The 15,834-nt window shown below is 42.8% G+C and overlaps 1 protein-coding gene across 7 annotated transcripts in view; it reads left to right on the top strand.

The window, feature by feature from the left end:
- The window catches only part of RNF111 (ring finger protein 111), a 289,510-nt gene that overhangs the window by 144,121 nt on the left and 129,555 nt on the right, over window positions 1–15,834 (top strand). For all 7 annotated transcript variants that reach the window (XM_033920213.1, XM_033920212.1, XM_033920210.1 and 4 more), the window contains one exon: window positions 11,367–11,622. In XM_033920213.1, coding sequence (XP_033776104.1) covers window positions 11,367–11,622 — 256 coding nt within the window. The remainder of the gene's footprint in view (window positions 1–11,366; window positions 11,623–15,834) is intronic.

Raw genomic sequence — 15,834 nt, 5'->3', positions numbered from 1 at the left:
CAGCTTGTTCTTCAATGAAAGGGTGTAATCGGCGGAGTACTATTCGCTCTAGGAGTTTGGAGACAAATGGGTGGTTGGAGACTGGGCGGTAGTTACCGGGTTCGTTAGGGTCGAGAGTGGGTTTTTTGAAAGTGGGTTTGATGATAGCCGACTTCCAGCTGAGAGGTACTGTCCCTGTGGAGAGGGAGGAGTTAATGATGGGGAGGATAGATTCTGCCATGGCGTATTCTGTGGACAGTAGCAGATTGGATGGGCAGGGGTTGAGGATGGTGCTGGAGGGCTTGAGTTCTCTCAGGGTTTCGAGAACCTCAGCATGGGTGGCCATATGAAGTTGGGGGAGAGTGGTAGAGGATGGGGGTACTTGGGTTAGGCTGGTGGTGGTGTCAAGATTATTGCGGATGGTTTGTACCTTGGATTGGAAGAAGTCCAAGAGAGTTTCACTATCAAGTTCTGTTGGGTTGTTGTGGCTTTTTCCTTGGGTGTTGGTGAAGAGTTGGTTTGTGAGTGTGAACAGTTGTTTGGATCTAGTTAGGGCTATCTGTAGGATGTGAGAGTAGTAGGCTTCCTTCGCTTCTAGGATGGCAGCTTTGTAGGTGACAGATGTGAGCTTTGGTTTCTGAGTTTGCGTGTTTGATCCAGTTTCTTTCTGCTTTCCTCACTGATCTTTTTATGGTTTGGAAGTCGCTTGTGTACCAGGGAGCAGGTGTTTTGTTAATGGTTATTCGTGTTGTTTTTGTCTGAGCGAGGCTGTTATAGAGGGATTGGATGTTGGAGTGCCAGGTGGAGGCTGCTAGGTCGATGGAATGGGGATGTTGGATGCAGGTTTTGTTAAGATTGTGAATGCCTGCGGCCATGACTGAAGGGTTGACTGAATTAGGGAGTTCGCATTGGGTGGGTTAGATAGGGTCTTTCCGCGGAGCCGGGGTAGTTTCGAGTGGGAGTTGGAATTCAATGAGGTGGTGGTCTGACCATTGGACAGGTGTAGTGGTGTAGATTGTTTGTTGAGGCTCTGCAGTCGGGTCTCTAAGGGTGAAGATTAAGTCTAAAATGTTTCCTGCTGAGTGAGTAGGGGTGGTTACAGTATTTGCAAAGCAGTTTTGTCCGGGAATACCCGGACTTTGGATTTTATTTTTACCATACGGTAAACAGGAAAAATTCTTATGCCAGGAATGATGGCATCTCCGGATAGGCATCAGACAGCCTCAGTAAGGATCTTAACATCATTTTGGAATCTGACTCAGAATACTCTAAGGAGTATGTCTCATCCTCCTAGGGATTCTCTCAAATTACCCATGAATGACATTTTTTCTCAGATGTTCAAAAGAAATCTTGATACACCATATTTCGTTCCCGCTGTGCCAGCAAAGATGGAATCTCGATATAAAATGGTCCATTGTTAAGGGATTTGAGAAGTCAATTATCCCATCAATCTCTTCTCGTGGAGTCTTCTTTAAAAAGAACCAATCCTGCCAAAGTTTATGCCACCGTCCCTCCTGGCTGAGAGGGCAAGTTTGGTCGTCGGCTGGATTCATTTAGAGTACTGGTCTTTGACCTGGGGGCTGCCGCGTGAGGGGACTGCTGGGCAGGATGGACTAATGGTCTGACCTAGCAGCGGCAATTCTTATGTTCAGATTCGATGATGATGAACCAAATTCTGAACTATTTTGAACTAGAACTTTGATTTTACTTATCTGAAGCATTTGGTCAACGCCATGCCTGATTCCCCCCCCCCCCCCCCAAGTATCTTCCTTCCAAGTATCTTCCTCAACATTGACTTCCAGAGTTTCAACACATGCATCACATTCTGGGTAAACTTAGCATGCATATGGTTCAAGCTGCATATGATGTGTTTGAATTGTCCTCTAGAGTCACTGCGTTCTTGGTGGCGTTGTGCCGTCTGGCCTGGCTCTGCACCGTAGATAATGACCCAAATCTACAAGAACGACTGGCCAAAATCCAATGCCAGGGCAATGAGTTGTTTATGACTCTATTAGGCAGCTACAGAGCGCTTATCTGAGCGTGAGAAGTCATTTGCTTCCATAATCAGGTCAGGTTATAGGCCTCCTCCATCTTACCAGAGGCGTTTTCCTCAAAAGCAAGCACCTTATTCAAGACCGCCTCCTAAGAAACAGCAACAGCAGCCTCTGCCCTCTCCCCTTCCCACTGGGGGTCGTCGCCATCATTTTTACCAACGATGGGAACTAATTACATCCAACCTCTGGGTCCTCACAATCATCAAGGAAGGTTACGCTCTTCACTTCATCCAGGTTCTACCAGATGTTCCCCCAAGAAATTATCCTCCTAAAGCTTTCTTCTTCATTATCAAGTAGTCCTCATTCGTACAGACAATCAAGTTGCCATGTATTATGTCAATAAGCAGGGAGGAACAGGATCTCTTCCCCTTTGCCAGAAGGCTCAGAAGGTTTGGAATTGGGCAATTCCTCACAACATATTTCTGAAAGCCATCTACATTCAAGGAGAGAAAAACTTTTCAGTGGACAAACTGAGTCGTCTCTTACAGCCTCACGAATGGACACTCAATTTGCCACCTCTTCATCACATTTTTTTCTCAGTGGGGAACTCCTCAGATCTATTTGCATCTCCCCACAACAACAAACTGCCTCAGTTTTGCTCCAGGATATACTCTCCTCATCGCCTCGTTGCAGATGCTTTTCTTCTGGAATGGACGAGTAGATTCCTATACGCGTTTCCTCCATTCCCTCTCAATCTCAAAACACTTGTCAAACACGAACATGCCACCATGATTCTCATAGCTCCTTGGTGGCCCAGACAACCTTGGTTCTCCCTTCTACTTCAACTCAGCAGCAGGGAGCCACTAATTCTACCAGTTTTTCTGTCTCTGCTTACACAGAGTCGGGGTTCTCTACTTCATCCCAACCTGCAGTCTCTCTGCACCTGATAGCTTGGTACCTTTCAACATAATTGCTAATCTACAGTTCCCTCAATCTGTCAAGGACATTTTAGAAGCTTCCAGGAAGCCTACCACCAGGCAATGTTACAACCAGAAATGGACTAGGTTTTCTGCTTGATGTGCTCTTCATCACAAGGAGCCTCAATCTACCTCTTTGTCTTCAGTTCTGGATTACCTGTTTCATTTATCTCAATCAGGCCTTAAATCAACATCCATTCGCGTCCATCTCAGTGCAATTGCGGCTTTTCATCAGCCACTAGAAGGGGAATCACTGTCTGCTCATCCTGTGGTTTCCAGATTTATGAAAGGACTTTTCAATGTCAAACCGCCTCCAGGGGTTTGGGATCTCAATGTAGTTCTTGCTCAGTTGAAGCCTCCATTTGAACCAATATCTTTGGCTCATCTAAAATATCTCACTTGGAAAGTGGTCTTCCTCATTGCTCTCACGTCTGCTCGCAGGGTCAGGGAGCTACAAGCTTTAGTAGCGGACTCACTTTTCACAGTATTCCTCCGTACTCATTCTAAACTCTTACTTAAAATGGTTTCAGAATTTTATCTCAATCAATCCATTGTTCTTCCAGTGTTTTTCCAAAGCCTCATTCTCATCCTGGAGAAACAGCTCTTCATACTCTGGACTGTAAGCGTGCTTTGGCTTTCTACTGCAAAGGATTAAGCCATAGAGATCTTCTCCTCAACTTTTTGTCTCCTTTTATCCAAACAAGTTGGGACATTCAGTTTCCAAGAGAACCATCTCCAACTGGTTGGCTGCTTGCATCTCTTTCTGCTACGCTCAGGCTGGGCTACATCTAGAGGGTCAAGGCATAGCCCATTAAGTTAGAGCCAAGGTGGCATCTGTAGCTATCCTTAGATCTACTCCTATTGAGGAAATCTGCAAAGCTGCCACTTAGTCCTCGGTTCATACTTTCACCTCTCATTATTGTCTGGATTCTTTTTCCAGATGGGATGGCCACTTTGGACATCCAGTATTACAAAATTTATTCTCCTGAATTGCCAACACTGCCACCATCCCATTCTGATTAGCTTGGAGGTCACCCATATGTTGAGAATATGCTGCCTGCTTGTCCTGGGATAAAGCACAGTTACTTACCGTAACAGGTGTTATCCAGTAAGAGCAGGCAGATATTCTCACAACCCACCCACTTCTTAGTTAGCTATCTGAACTGAGGAGACGCGCGCCCTACCTCGGGCGGGAAGGCATTCGTGCATGTGCGGTGCGGTAGTTGTGAATTTTCCAAAAGTTCTTCAAGCAAGTCTGCTTGTGAAGCTGTCCGCATCAGGGCTCTGTGGTTGACGTCACTTGCTGTCCCTGGATAACACCTGTTACGGTAAATTACTGTGCTTTATTGCTGTTGCAGAATTCTTTAAAAAGTCACATGGTTTATGGCATATAACCAACAAATTCTTCAAAGAATTTGTTGGACAGAAAAGTTCACACAGGGTAGTGCACACAAATGGTTAGAATTTAAAGATTATGATCATCAATTCAGTTGTCAGCTTCAATGTGTATGTGATCATTGTGCATAGTCGGGTATATTTTTACACATCTGCTGAGAATACCCTTGACAGAAATAATCCCCATTTTAATAAAGGTGGTTAATTTTTTTGTGGGAATTGATCATACTAACTTGTAGACTTACTTAGATGAGGAAAGAGATTGTGTCAGGAACTGAGGGCCAGATTCTCAAAACTTTTAAAACTGTCCCTAAAACTGTTTACTGATGGTTTAGCCTGTACGCATTTTAGTGATGGATTATCAAACGGATTATCTGTCAACCGAACTTTCTAGCAATCTCCGACAATGACACTGAAATGAGCCCTCCGGTGGATTCTTTTGGTGACAAAAATAAGTGACTGGTTCAGGGGTGCAGATCAGTGTCAGAGACTGCTAGAAAGCCTGTGTCTTGATGCAGTGGGAAAGGGCCTAAAGCTCTGATTGGCCCGGACGTTCCATAGGAGGTGCCTTAGGCGTCTGGGCCAATCAGAGCCTTAGGCCCCTCCTTGGTGCATCCCACAATGCACCAGAGAGGGGAAGGCCCATTTTTGACTTATGGGAGGAGGGAGTCTGTGTTCCTCTGTGCAACAATTTGGAGGTGAGGGGGCATCGGGGGCGGGGGAGTCATTTGTCAGCGGGGGAGAGTGGGCACTTCTCGGGGGGGGGGGCACACGGCCGGGATGTCAGGGCAGCTTTACCCACTGCACCACACTCTTCCCTGTTTAACAATCCTCATCCCTTTGAAATTCAAGGTTTGTCTAAAGAGTCTGATCTCCCAGTTCTCAGTTGTATATAGGCTGAGAGAATGTGGAAGAAGCATGTGATACTATGAATGTGATGCATATTTAGAAAAGAGGCTTGACTGTGATAACAGAATTTAAAGCATTGAGGATTAATTAATGTTCATGAGTTTGATTTTGCATGAGTAGTCATTGTTTTGAAATAATTAGAAGGGTAACCAGAAACACTCAATGAGAAAATAACTTACCACTATGTATTCAAAGGAAATAACTTTTATAATTTTTTAAAAAAAAGTGTTTTTCAAACTTAAGAACTTCCTGCTGGGCATCTTTAGGGATCTATCAAAAAGAAAGGGGTATAAAGGATAATTTCTATAATATTTCTATAATATATATTCTATAATATTCTCAAATATACATTGATGAATTGATTTTAGGTTTTAATACCATAATGAGATTAAAGAAATAATTTTCCAAAATAAATGATAGAGCTGAACCCTTAGTTTTTAAAATTTTCATATTAACTAAATAAACATTTAAACTTATGGTTTTGAAGTAAATGATCACATCGTATGCATTCAGGATGGAGACGTGAAATAACATCCATAACATCCATGTTATAAGAGGTCTCTCTACTGAAAACTATGCATTATTTATGATACTTCAACCTCCGAATAAACTTGTTTGGAAGTGAGTTCGCAGTTAAAATAATAATAATAATAACAGCTTATATACCGCAATACCGTGAAGTTCTATGCGGTTTACAAAGATTAAGGAAAGGTACAAATTGATTGACTTTAAGAGGGGAGGAAGAAAGAGGGTTAATAGGACAGGAAATCCATTTTTGAGGAGAGAGTGATCAATAGAACAAGTATCATTTGAATGAAGACACTGTTGTGCAGATGAACTGTTAAATATTATAGAAATTATCCTTTATACCCCCTTCTTTTTGATAGATGATACTTATTTGTGGGTTGGATAACATAGAAGTTGATCTGTTCGTGTTGTCTGGGCATCTTTAGGGAACCAGGGTAAGCATGCTGCTTACTGATCTCTGCAGGAGTTTTGGTATTCCCTTGTGATGGATCAGAAGAAATTAAAACTTAAATTGTTTAGCACTGTTTTAGTAAGAAGCCCTTAAAGAGCATTTTATCTTCAACTTTTTGAAATTATCTTGGATTTTGTCTGTATTCTTGAAGGAAAATGCTTAGACTAGTATAGAATAGAGCAGAAAGAAATAAAGCAGGATGGATTAATAGAGCAGCTATAAGTTATATTTGTCATGAAGGATGCAGCTTTTAGTGCACTAGGCTTGGGGAGGGGGCAGATTGCAGTAATCAAACAACTGTTAACAAAGACTTGATGGCTAGATAAAACTTTTTGGACCACATGTGGGGTTTTTAGAAAATAAGCATCTAAGGAAATATATCCCCAGTTTTTATTACATTTGTAATTCGCTTTGAAATTGATATAAGCATTTGCATCAAATTTTAATAAACATGAAACATCTAGGATGTAAATCCCAATATAAACGACTGGGTTAGGTCAAAAAAGCCTAGTTCCAAAAAACAGAATCACAAATAAACAGATAGAGGAACCAGTTCAAAAAATTCTTTCCACTTTCAACGGTGCTCAGAATCCAAGATGGAATGTAAGAACTCAGAGTGGGGGATTAACCCCTACCAGAACTCTTGTGGTATCTATCATTGCACCATGACTGCTGTGAAAAGTTGTTTTGAATTGTTTTGAAACATTGAATAAAATAAGTGATACTTTGTAACTTGCACACTTTCAAATTGCTTATAATGTATGAATGATTCAAAGGTTAAGTAACTTAGCTGAAGATTGCTGCTAGCGTTAGTTTGGCTGGGTCCTGACGCGTTTCGCCTTACTGGCTTCCTCAGAGAACCCGCATACAATCTTGCATATTGTTATTTATCCTGGTTTGAAATCAATGAAATTTTCTTTTCCTGTGACATCATACATTATAAGCAATTTGAAAGTGTGCAAGTTACAAAGTATCACTTATTTTATTCAATGTTTCAAAACAATTCAAAACAACTTTTCACAGCAGTCATGGTGCAATGATAGATACCACAAGAGTTCTGGTAGGGGTTAATCCCCCACTCTGAGTTCTTACATTCCATCTTGGATTCTGAGCACCGTTGAAAGTGGAAAGAATTTTTTGAACTGGTACATCTAGGATGTAGCCAGAGATCCCACTTGTTTGAATTGAATTTTAAATGTTTTGTACCAGATACAATCAAACTTAAACTAGGCACTTTCAACATTTAGCGACTCCAGTCAGATAATTGTGTAAATGTTAAATAGAAAACACTACAAGAAGTACAGATGAGTTGTATGAGGGTTACTAAAAGCCACAGGCTGCATGGAACTTAGTTCATTATCACAAAAAACTGACCCAAAATATATATTTCTTTGTGAACCAATCCAAAGTTTGACACTAACAGAAATATAAGTAGTGCATGTTCATAAGAATTAAATAATTTTCTATTTGTGCTGAGAGAATTTAGTAATGGGGACCTGCATTATAATATGTGGTTTCTCCCTCAACAATATCTCAAATGTAGTACCCCACATAGGTACATAATGAGTCTGCTCCATGCATCATAAATTTCTCTCATGTATTGTCAAATTTATTTCTTGAAATATAGGATTGGTACACACATTCACAGCTCTAATAGTCCATGCAGTGAACCAAGAACGTGAATAGAAAAAAAATCTAAAGTACCAAAATTAAAAACCCCAATGCGAAATGAAAAACAAAAGTGAAGACTTAGCTTAATGTGTTGAGTCAGAAAAACTGCCCAACAGAGCCCCATTTCGATCTTCAAAGCTAACAAAAATGTTTCAAGTGCAATAGATGAGACATTGATGGCTATTGTCCCCCATTGCCGTGTGTCATCTGCAGAAGGAATCCACTCTGGATTTTTTTCTCTATGCGTCCATTGTACTTTATTGTGCTCTCTAGATCCACCTACAGTTTTTCCCCTTCTGCATGCATGCCAGCAGGAGTGTGTTCTGCTCTCCTTTATTATTTTATTCGGTGTTTTTAGTCCTTTTTTTAGGGGTTTCTGGTGCTTGGAGCATTTCTTCAGCCTTGTCTGCACTGAGAACATAGTCTTCAGTCTATAGCTGACAGGCCAATCCCAGTGGAAATCTGTTAGCCAGCCTGGTTAGTTTTCTTTGGAGCTCAGGGCTGTCCCTGAAGTTGCTTACCTACTGTTAAGGCTGTTAGATACCCTTAGGAGACTCAACGGTGTCTTTCAGGTTGCCGGCTGCGTCTTCTCGCTTCCGCCTGTTCCAGTGCATGTCCGTCGGTCTGTAGGGGTGGAGGTGCAGTCAGGCATAGGGTCTGACTGGCAGCCTGAAGATCAGCATTACAGAGGCATTCCCAACATGAGGCAGTGATTCTCTGATCCAGCTACTGCAGCACAGTTCCACAAACAGGTTACAGCCTGTGAGATGAATTGGGGGAGGTCTGAAAAGTGAGGTTTTCAAGGTTTCTGCATGTCTACTTGTGTTCCCCCACCTGAAAAATCCTAAAATTGTTGTTTGCTTTTTTTAAATTTGGTAAGTGTGAAAAATATCACAAATTTGGTGTGAATTACCTAGCAGTGGCCATCTTTGATTTTTAGCGATCTTATTATTATTTTTTATTTCAAAACCTCCCTGCTTCGTCAAAACTGCAATTTTTGCCTCAAAACTTATTGGGATGGAGTCCTTGGGCACTCCTGATGCGAGTTCTTACAAGGAATGCATAAATTTAGCACTTTCAGAGCATTTTGTGCCATGTGGTACACCCGGAAGAGGCGGCAGCATCCAGTTTAGCTGCTCCCCTGTTGAAGCAGGTGACCAAACACTTGGCTAGCCCAGTGGGATGGCTTTCTTTATTTTCAGGAATTGGCATAGCTACTAATTCAGTGTGCCTGGCTGTGGACCATCCGCAGCCTAAGGAACACAAAGTTAAGTTATCAAAGGGTGATTTGACGCCCCAGAAGCCTTCTCTGAATTTATGAAACATTTGTGGAATGAGTTTCAAAGCCAGCAATCTTCCCCTATGCAATCCCGTTCCACCTCAGATGCACTTACTAGTGGTGTAGCTTCTATGGACATGTCCTCCTTTCAGTCGGTCGCATTTTCTGCACTGCCTGATCCTGATCTGGGGGGATCCTGATGATCAGCTTGCTGACCCCTCATTTACAGGTGCAGCGCTTCCTGAAACGGGAGATCAGGGACTATGTGCCACGTCATAGATTTTCTCAGGGCTCCCAACCCAGATATGCCGGCTACAGGAGGTCCCAGTCTTCCGCCTCCAGGCGCAAGGACTCCAGGCAGAGGAGTGCCCTTCTTCAGATAAGAGGCAGACATTTCTGTCTGCTTGGGATCACATTTTGTCCTACCAGTGGGTCTTGGACATTATTTGGTCAGACTACAAGCTGGAATTTGCCTGACCTCTGACAGACTGGTTTGTGGACTCTCCGATGGAGCGGCCAGAGAAGGTGCTCAAGGTCCAAGCCACTGTTCAATGCTTGCTTGGGTATTCAAGCTATAGAGCCAGTGTCGCCCAAACTCTCGGGCTCAGGCAGTTACTCTATATACTTTTATCAGGCCAAAGAAAGGCTCTGAAGATTGGAGGCTTATTCTGGATCTTCAGCATATGAATGCAGCTCTCAAGGTTCCACTCTTTTGCATGGAGTTGGTGTGATCGGTCATTGCAGCGGTGGCCCTGGGAGAGTTCCTTGCTTCTCTGGATCTCACTGAAGCCTACTTGCACCAGAATTAGTGAAGATAACGTGTGAAGTTAAGCACCCCAAAAGCATGTATAAAAAAGATCAAGATAAAAGAACTGAGAAAGAACAAGAACCAGCTCAAACCGGGGAAGTATTGCTGCTAGGGGATTCCATCATCAGAGGGATTAACCTTGGAACACAGGACAAGGAGCTCAAAATAGTGAAATGCCTTCTGGGATCCTCAGCCACCAGAAATGCCAGGCAAATACTGAATGTAATTAGGGAAGAAGCAAAGAATTTGAACCCTGATATTATCCACCTCAGAACAAACAACCTGGCCAAAAATAACTGATTTGCAGCACAGAAAGCTTTTCAGGAGCTTGGGGAGTGGATAAAACCTTTTGTGAAGACTGTAGCTTTCAGAAGTACTGCTTAGTTATGGAAAGGGAGAGGAAAGAGTACAAAATACTGAGAACTTCAAGTGGCTCAAAGCTTGGTGTCATCAAGAAAGCTTTAGGTACATAGGAGGATGGGGCAATACATGGAAAACAAGAGACTGTATTGTAATGATGGGCTGAACCTTACCATGGCAGGAAAAATAATCCTGGCTGAGAAAGTCATGCAGTATGTTTCTAGGCATTTAAACTAGAAGGTTGGGGTGGCGTATGTATGGAGGTTACTGCCGATGGCCACCTGCAGCAAAAGACAAGATTAGATGATGATAAAGAAAACAATGACTTACTAGCGATGCAACAGGAAACGAGCTGAAATTAAAAACTATACAAAAATTAGGATTAATAGCTGGAATAGTAGCTGGAAAGCAATGACCACAAACGCCCGCAGTCTAAGCAACAAAGTTCATGATCTGCAAGCCTTGATGTTAGAGGTAGTGTAAGAATGTAGTTGGCAACAGAAGGAAACCAACGTGCTTTTTTTTGTAGGATTAGTATAAAGAGGGAGAGAACCCTAAAAATAGAAAAGCATGCTTGTTTCTTGGTTTTGTTGCTCTTACATTCTTGTACTAATACTTTAGAACAAAATTTGGTGGTTGTGGTTAAAATGGAAAGAAGCTGAATTAGTAACCAGCTAATCAAATCAGATATGCAAAGTAGGGGGGGATAGTGCAGCTTCTTCTTTTTTTCCTTCTAAGAGCAGCTTTCTTATTATAGAATATAAGGAGGTGAATTCCCAGTTTGCCTTTGTATAAGTGATTGTGTTGGATAGAAATTGTGTTCATGTTTTGTGTAATTTGATTCAGATTTGCTTTTACAAAGAATGTCTACATTTATTCTGTTTTTTCAGCTGTTCACATCCTAATTTTATTTTTGTTTAAATTATTGTGCTTTATAGCTGATATATTTTTGTATCTTTTGTTTGAAAAAAGACCCCTGTTGAGGGTATCATGTGTCTGTTTTTCCATATTGTAGCAGGCACTGCCAGTTGACTTAAGTAACAGTGGTATAAGAAGCCATGCAAATGGGACTTTCCATGGAGCATCTGCATTTGATCCCTGCTGTCCTGGTTCTTCATCCCGATCTGCAATTTATGGACACCAATCTGGAGCTGTATCTACCCAGCCAATAACAATAGATGGGTATGGATCAAGTTTGGTAGCACAGCCACAGCCTCAAGGTCCTCCTCAAGCTTCACTCGCCTCTTGCCGACACTATATGCACTCTCCTTGTAAGTACATATGTCATTATCAGGTGACTTCCAGGTACAAGTATGTTGTATATAATGAATACCTAAACAAACAAAAAACTAGGGAGTAAATAACTAAACTCTGCGATACAAATTAAATATACTCAAAATGAATCGCAGAACTTAAATTTTTATTTATTTATTTATATACCAATTATATCATAAATGGTTTACATTCAGGTACTTTATCATATTTCCCTATCTGTCCCGGTGGGCTCAAACTCTCATCTAGTGTATGAGGGGATTAAGTGACTTGCCCAGGGTCACAAGTGCTCAGACCTTCAAAACAAACCATCCAATATGCTTACTGAACTGTGGTTGCCATTGGGACCATCATTGTATTTATACATCCCTTGCCGCCCTGATATGTGATAGTAGGAAAACACATACGACAAAGACCAAGTTCAATAAGATTGAATCTAAACTTAAATCTTTGAGGTCCTGGGTAGAGAAATGATGTGTTCTTACAGCAGCCACATCCAAAGACTTGTTAATGCTCAATAAGTGCAATAAAGTGCCATATCAACACCGCTATTGGAGATGGCCCCCTGACTCGAGTTTTGCACTCTTCATCAGGAGGGGACACTAAAGAATATTAAAATAAATATCTTCATAAATAACCAACTTAGTAAACCTTACTGAACAGTCTTCAATCAACTCCTATAATTCCCTTCACTAACTGTTCTCATATTAATTTTTATCTTCTCACAGCAAACTCACACCAGACGGACTGGTGAATACAAAGCTAAATGAGAACGTTCTCTTTCTCCTATTATTTAAAAACCACTCTGACAAGTAAATCTGCCCTGTTCTTTCTAATTCAGCTGAAACCAGTCGATTTCAGCATTTAATCTTGTTGGGGCCAATGTATGCCAATTATAGATAAATCTATGTTCCTTAATCAGACGAAACTTAGACAAGTCTCCTGAGAATTGTGAGACATGAACAAGCACGGTATACTTAAAATCCTGAATAGTATGTTCACAACCTAGCTAATGAGACTCTAAAGGTGCCGACAGGCGTCCTCTTCGAATATTACTGAGGTGTTCAGCCATACGTATCTTTACTTTCCTGATAGTGTAGCCTATATAGTATTTCCCACATGGACACTTAACACAATATATTACCCCCAGATGAGTCACATGTGGTATTAGTGATTAGATGAAACTCTCCCTCCACTTAGGGGGAAGTCAATACCATTAACCTCAAGGATTTACAGAGTGGGTTGACATCATTTCCTTTTTAAATAGAGGAGGGAGGGGAAGGCTCTCATTTAGCTTTGTATTCGCTAGTCTATTTGGTGTGTTTGCCGTGAGAAGGTAAAAATTAATATGAGAACAGTTAGTGAAGGAAATTATAGGAGTTGATTGAAAACTGTTCAGTAAAGTTTATTAAGTTATTTATGAAGATATTTGTTTTAATATTCTTTAGTGTCCCCTCCTGATGAAGAGTGTGAAATTAGAGTCAGGGGGCCATCTCTGATAGCATCATTGATATGGCACTTTATTGTACTTATTGAGAACTAGCAAGTCTTTGGCTGCGGCTGCCATAAGAACACATAATTTCTCCGCCCAGAATCTCAAAAATAAGTTCAGATTCAATCTTATTGAACTTGAATTTGGTCTTTTTGTTTTATGTCTTTTCCTACTTTCACATATCAGGGTGGAAGGGACATGTAAATGCAATGATGGTTCCAATGGCAACCACAGTAGAGTAAGCACACAATGAATGGTTTGGTTTGAGGGTCTGAGTACTTTACATTTTAAATATTCATGTATTTAAGTTCTGCAATTCATTTTGATTATATAATGAAAACCCAAATCAAATGGGCGGGAACAAACTCACATTGTACTTCTGGATAAAGGAATGTGCTCACAGCAAACGACAAACAAGTAAGTGGTACTGTAGTGTTACTGTTTCTTCGTATTGCTCAGAGGTGTAAGCAAAGAGACCAAATGCAGAATCAAGCACAGTATAGCGCTTCTTTGCCAATTCTCGCAATCATTGCACTTTTGAAAAACATCCCAATCAAAAATCTTATAAGCATATACGTATCATTTTTTAAAAAGCAGCACATCTCATGTTCTTCGGTGTTGGGTTCTGACCCATTTTGCCAGAGGCTGCTTCAGAAAACTCAAGTCCAATATACTTCTCGAGGATTGTGGTCTCTTCCAGCTGTATGAGAAAATACCTTATACAGTTGGAAAGACCACAATTCTCAAGAAGATATTGGATTTGGATTTTCTGACGCAGCCTCTGGTGAAATGGGTCAGAACGCATCACCGAAGAATATGAGAAGTTCTGCTTTTTAAAAAAATGATATATGCTTATAAGATTTTTGATTGTGGTGTTTCAAAAATGCAATGATTGCGAGAATTGGCAGAGAAGCACTATACTGGGCTTGATCCTGAGTTTGGTCTCTGTGCTTACACCTCTGAGTACTATGGAGAAAAATATAGTACCATTGACTGCTGGTTTGTTTCATTTGCTGTATGTAATGAATAGACAGTTAAACCACTCCGTAGGTTTAAGAAATTAAAATAAGCAAACATTTTATCCCAGGACAAGCAGGCAGCATATTCTCACATGTGGGTGACGTCATCCACGGAGCCCCGACGCGGACAGCTTTTCAAGCAAACTTGATTGAAGATTTCAAGTTTGCTAGTGCTGCACCACGCATGTGTGTGCCTTCCTGATCCACTAGAGGGCGTATACCCTCCACATGGTCCTCAGTTCTTAGTTTTCCGCTGAGCCAGAAAGACCTTGTCTCTCTTCTCTGCGTTCTTCTAAGTGCCTTTCTGGCACCGCGGCTTCTTTATTTTGTTAGGGAGTCGCTGTGCGTTTGTTAATTGATCGTGTATTTTCTTTGTTTCAAAAAAAAAAAAAAAAAAAAAAGGACTTTTTATTGTGTTTTTCCACCGGCAGGCCCTTCTTGGGCCTCAGCCATGCGGCTAGGCCTCATTTGGCTGCAGCTGTATTTTCTTCTTCCCTGGCCTCTCTCTGGGCTCACCTCGTGTGAGCAGAATGGCCAGGACCCTCTTCCTTCGTTGGAATCGGACTGTGCAGCTTCGATCCCCGGTAAGTTTTTCTTTCTTTCTTTCTTCTAGGTGCGTTACCTTGGTAACGCCACCGGCTGAGTCTCAGGCATTCCAGGCATCGAGTGCGATCGTGCCCGCCTCTACGAGACCTCCGATGCGTGCCTCCTTTCATGGGAATACTCTTCACCAGGTTGCCCCTATGGAGCGTACTGCTGCACCTTTCTTACCAGTTTCATTGGTACGGTGCCGACTTCTGAACCTCGACTTCGGTGTGCCTCGACGTCGACTGGGGCTTCGTGCCTCGACGTCGACGGAGGCTGCGTACGTCGACGGAGGCTTTGTGCCTCGACGTCGACTGAGGCTATGTGCCTCGACGTCGACTGAGGTTTTATGCCTCGACGGAGGCTTTGTGCCTGGACGTCGACGGAGGCTTTGTGCCTGGACGTCGACGGGGGCTTTGTGCCTGGACGTCAACGGAGGCTTTGTGCCTGGACGTCGACGGAGGCTTTGTGCCTGGACGTCGACGGAGGCTTTGTGCCTGGACGTCGACGGAGGCTTTGTGCCTGGACGTCGACGGAGGCTTTGTGCCTGGACGTCGACGGAGGCTTTGTGCTTGGACGTCGACGGAGGCTTTGTGCCTGGACGTCGACGGAGGCTTTGTGCCTGGACGTCGACGGAGGCTTTGTGCCTGGACGTCGACGGAGGCTTTGTGCCGCGACGTCGACGGAGGCTTTGTGCCGCGACGTCGACGGAGGCTTTGTGCCTCGACGTTGGCTGAGGCTTTGTGCCTCGACGTCGTCTGAAGAAGCTTTGTGCCTCGACGTCGACTGAGGCTTCCTGCCTCGACGTCGACTGAGGCTTCCTGCCTCGACGTCGTCTGAGGCTTGTGCGCCTCGATGTCGCCTGAGACTTGTGCCTCGAAGTCGTCTGAGGCTTTGTGCCTCGGCGTCTGAGGCTTGTGCGCCTCGATGTCGCCTGAGACTTGTGCCTTGACGTCGACGGAGGCTTTGTGCCTGGACGTCGACGGAGGCTTTGTGCCTGGACGTCGACGGAGGCTTTGTGCCTCGACGTCGGCTGAGGCTTTGTGCCTCGACGTCGTCTGAAGAAGCTTTGTGCCTCGACGTCGACTGAGGCTTCCTGCCTCGACGTCGACTGA

This window comes from Geotrypetes seraphini, chromosome 14 (assembly GCF_902459505.1).
Source record: "Geotrypetes seraphini chromosome 14, aGeoSer1.1, whole genome shotgun sequence".
Taxonomy (NCBI): Eukaryota; Metazoa; Chordata; class Amphibia; order Gymnophiona; family Dermophiidae; genus Geotrypetes; species Geotrypetes seraphini.
The sequence above is the reverse complement of the archived record's forward strand: the minus strand, read 5'-3'. Positions and strand labels throughout refer to the sequence as shown.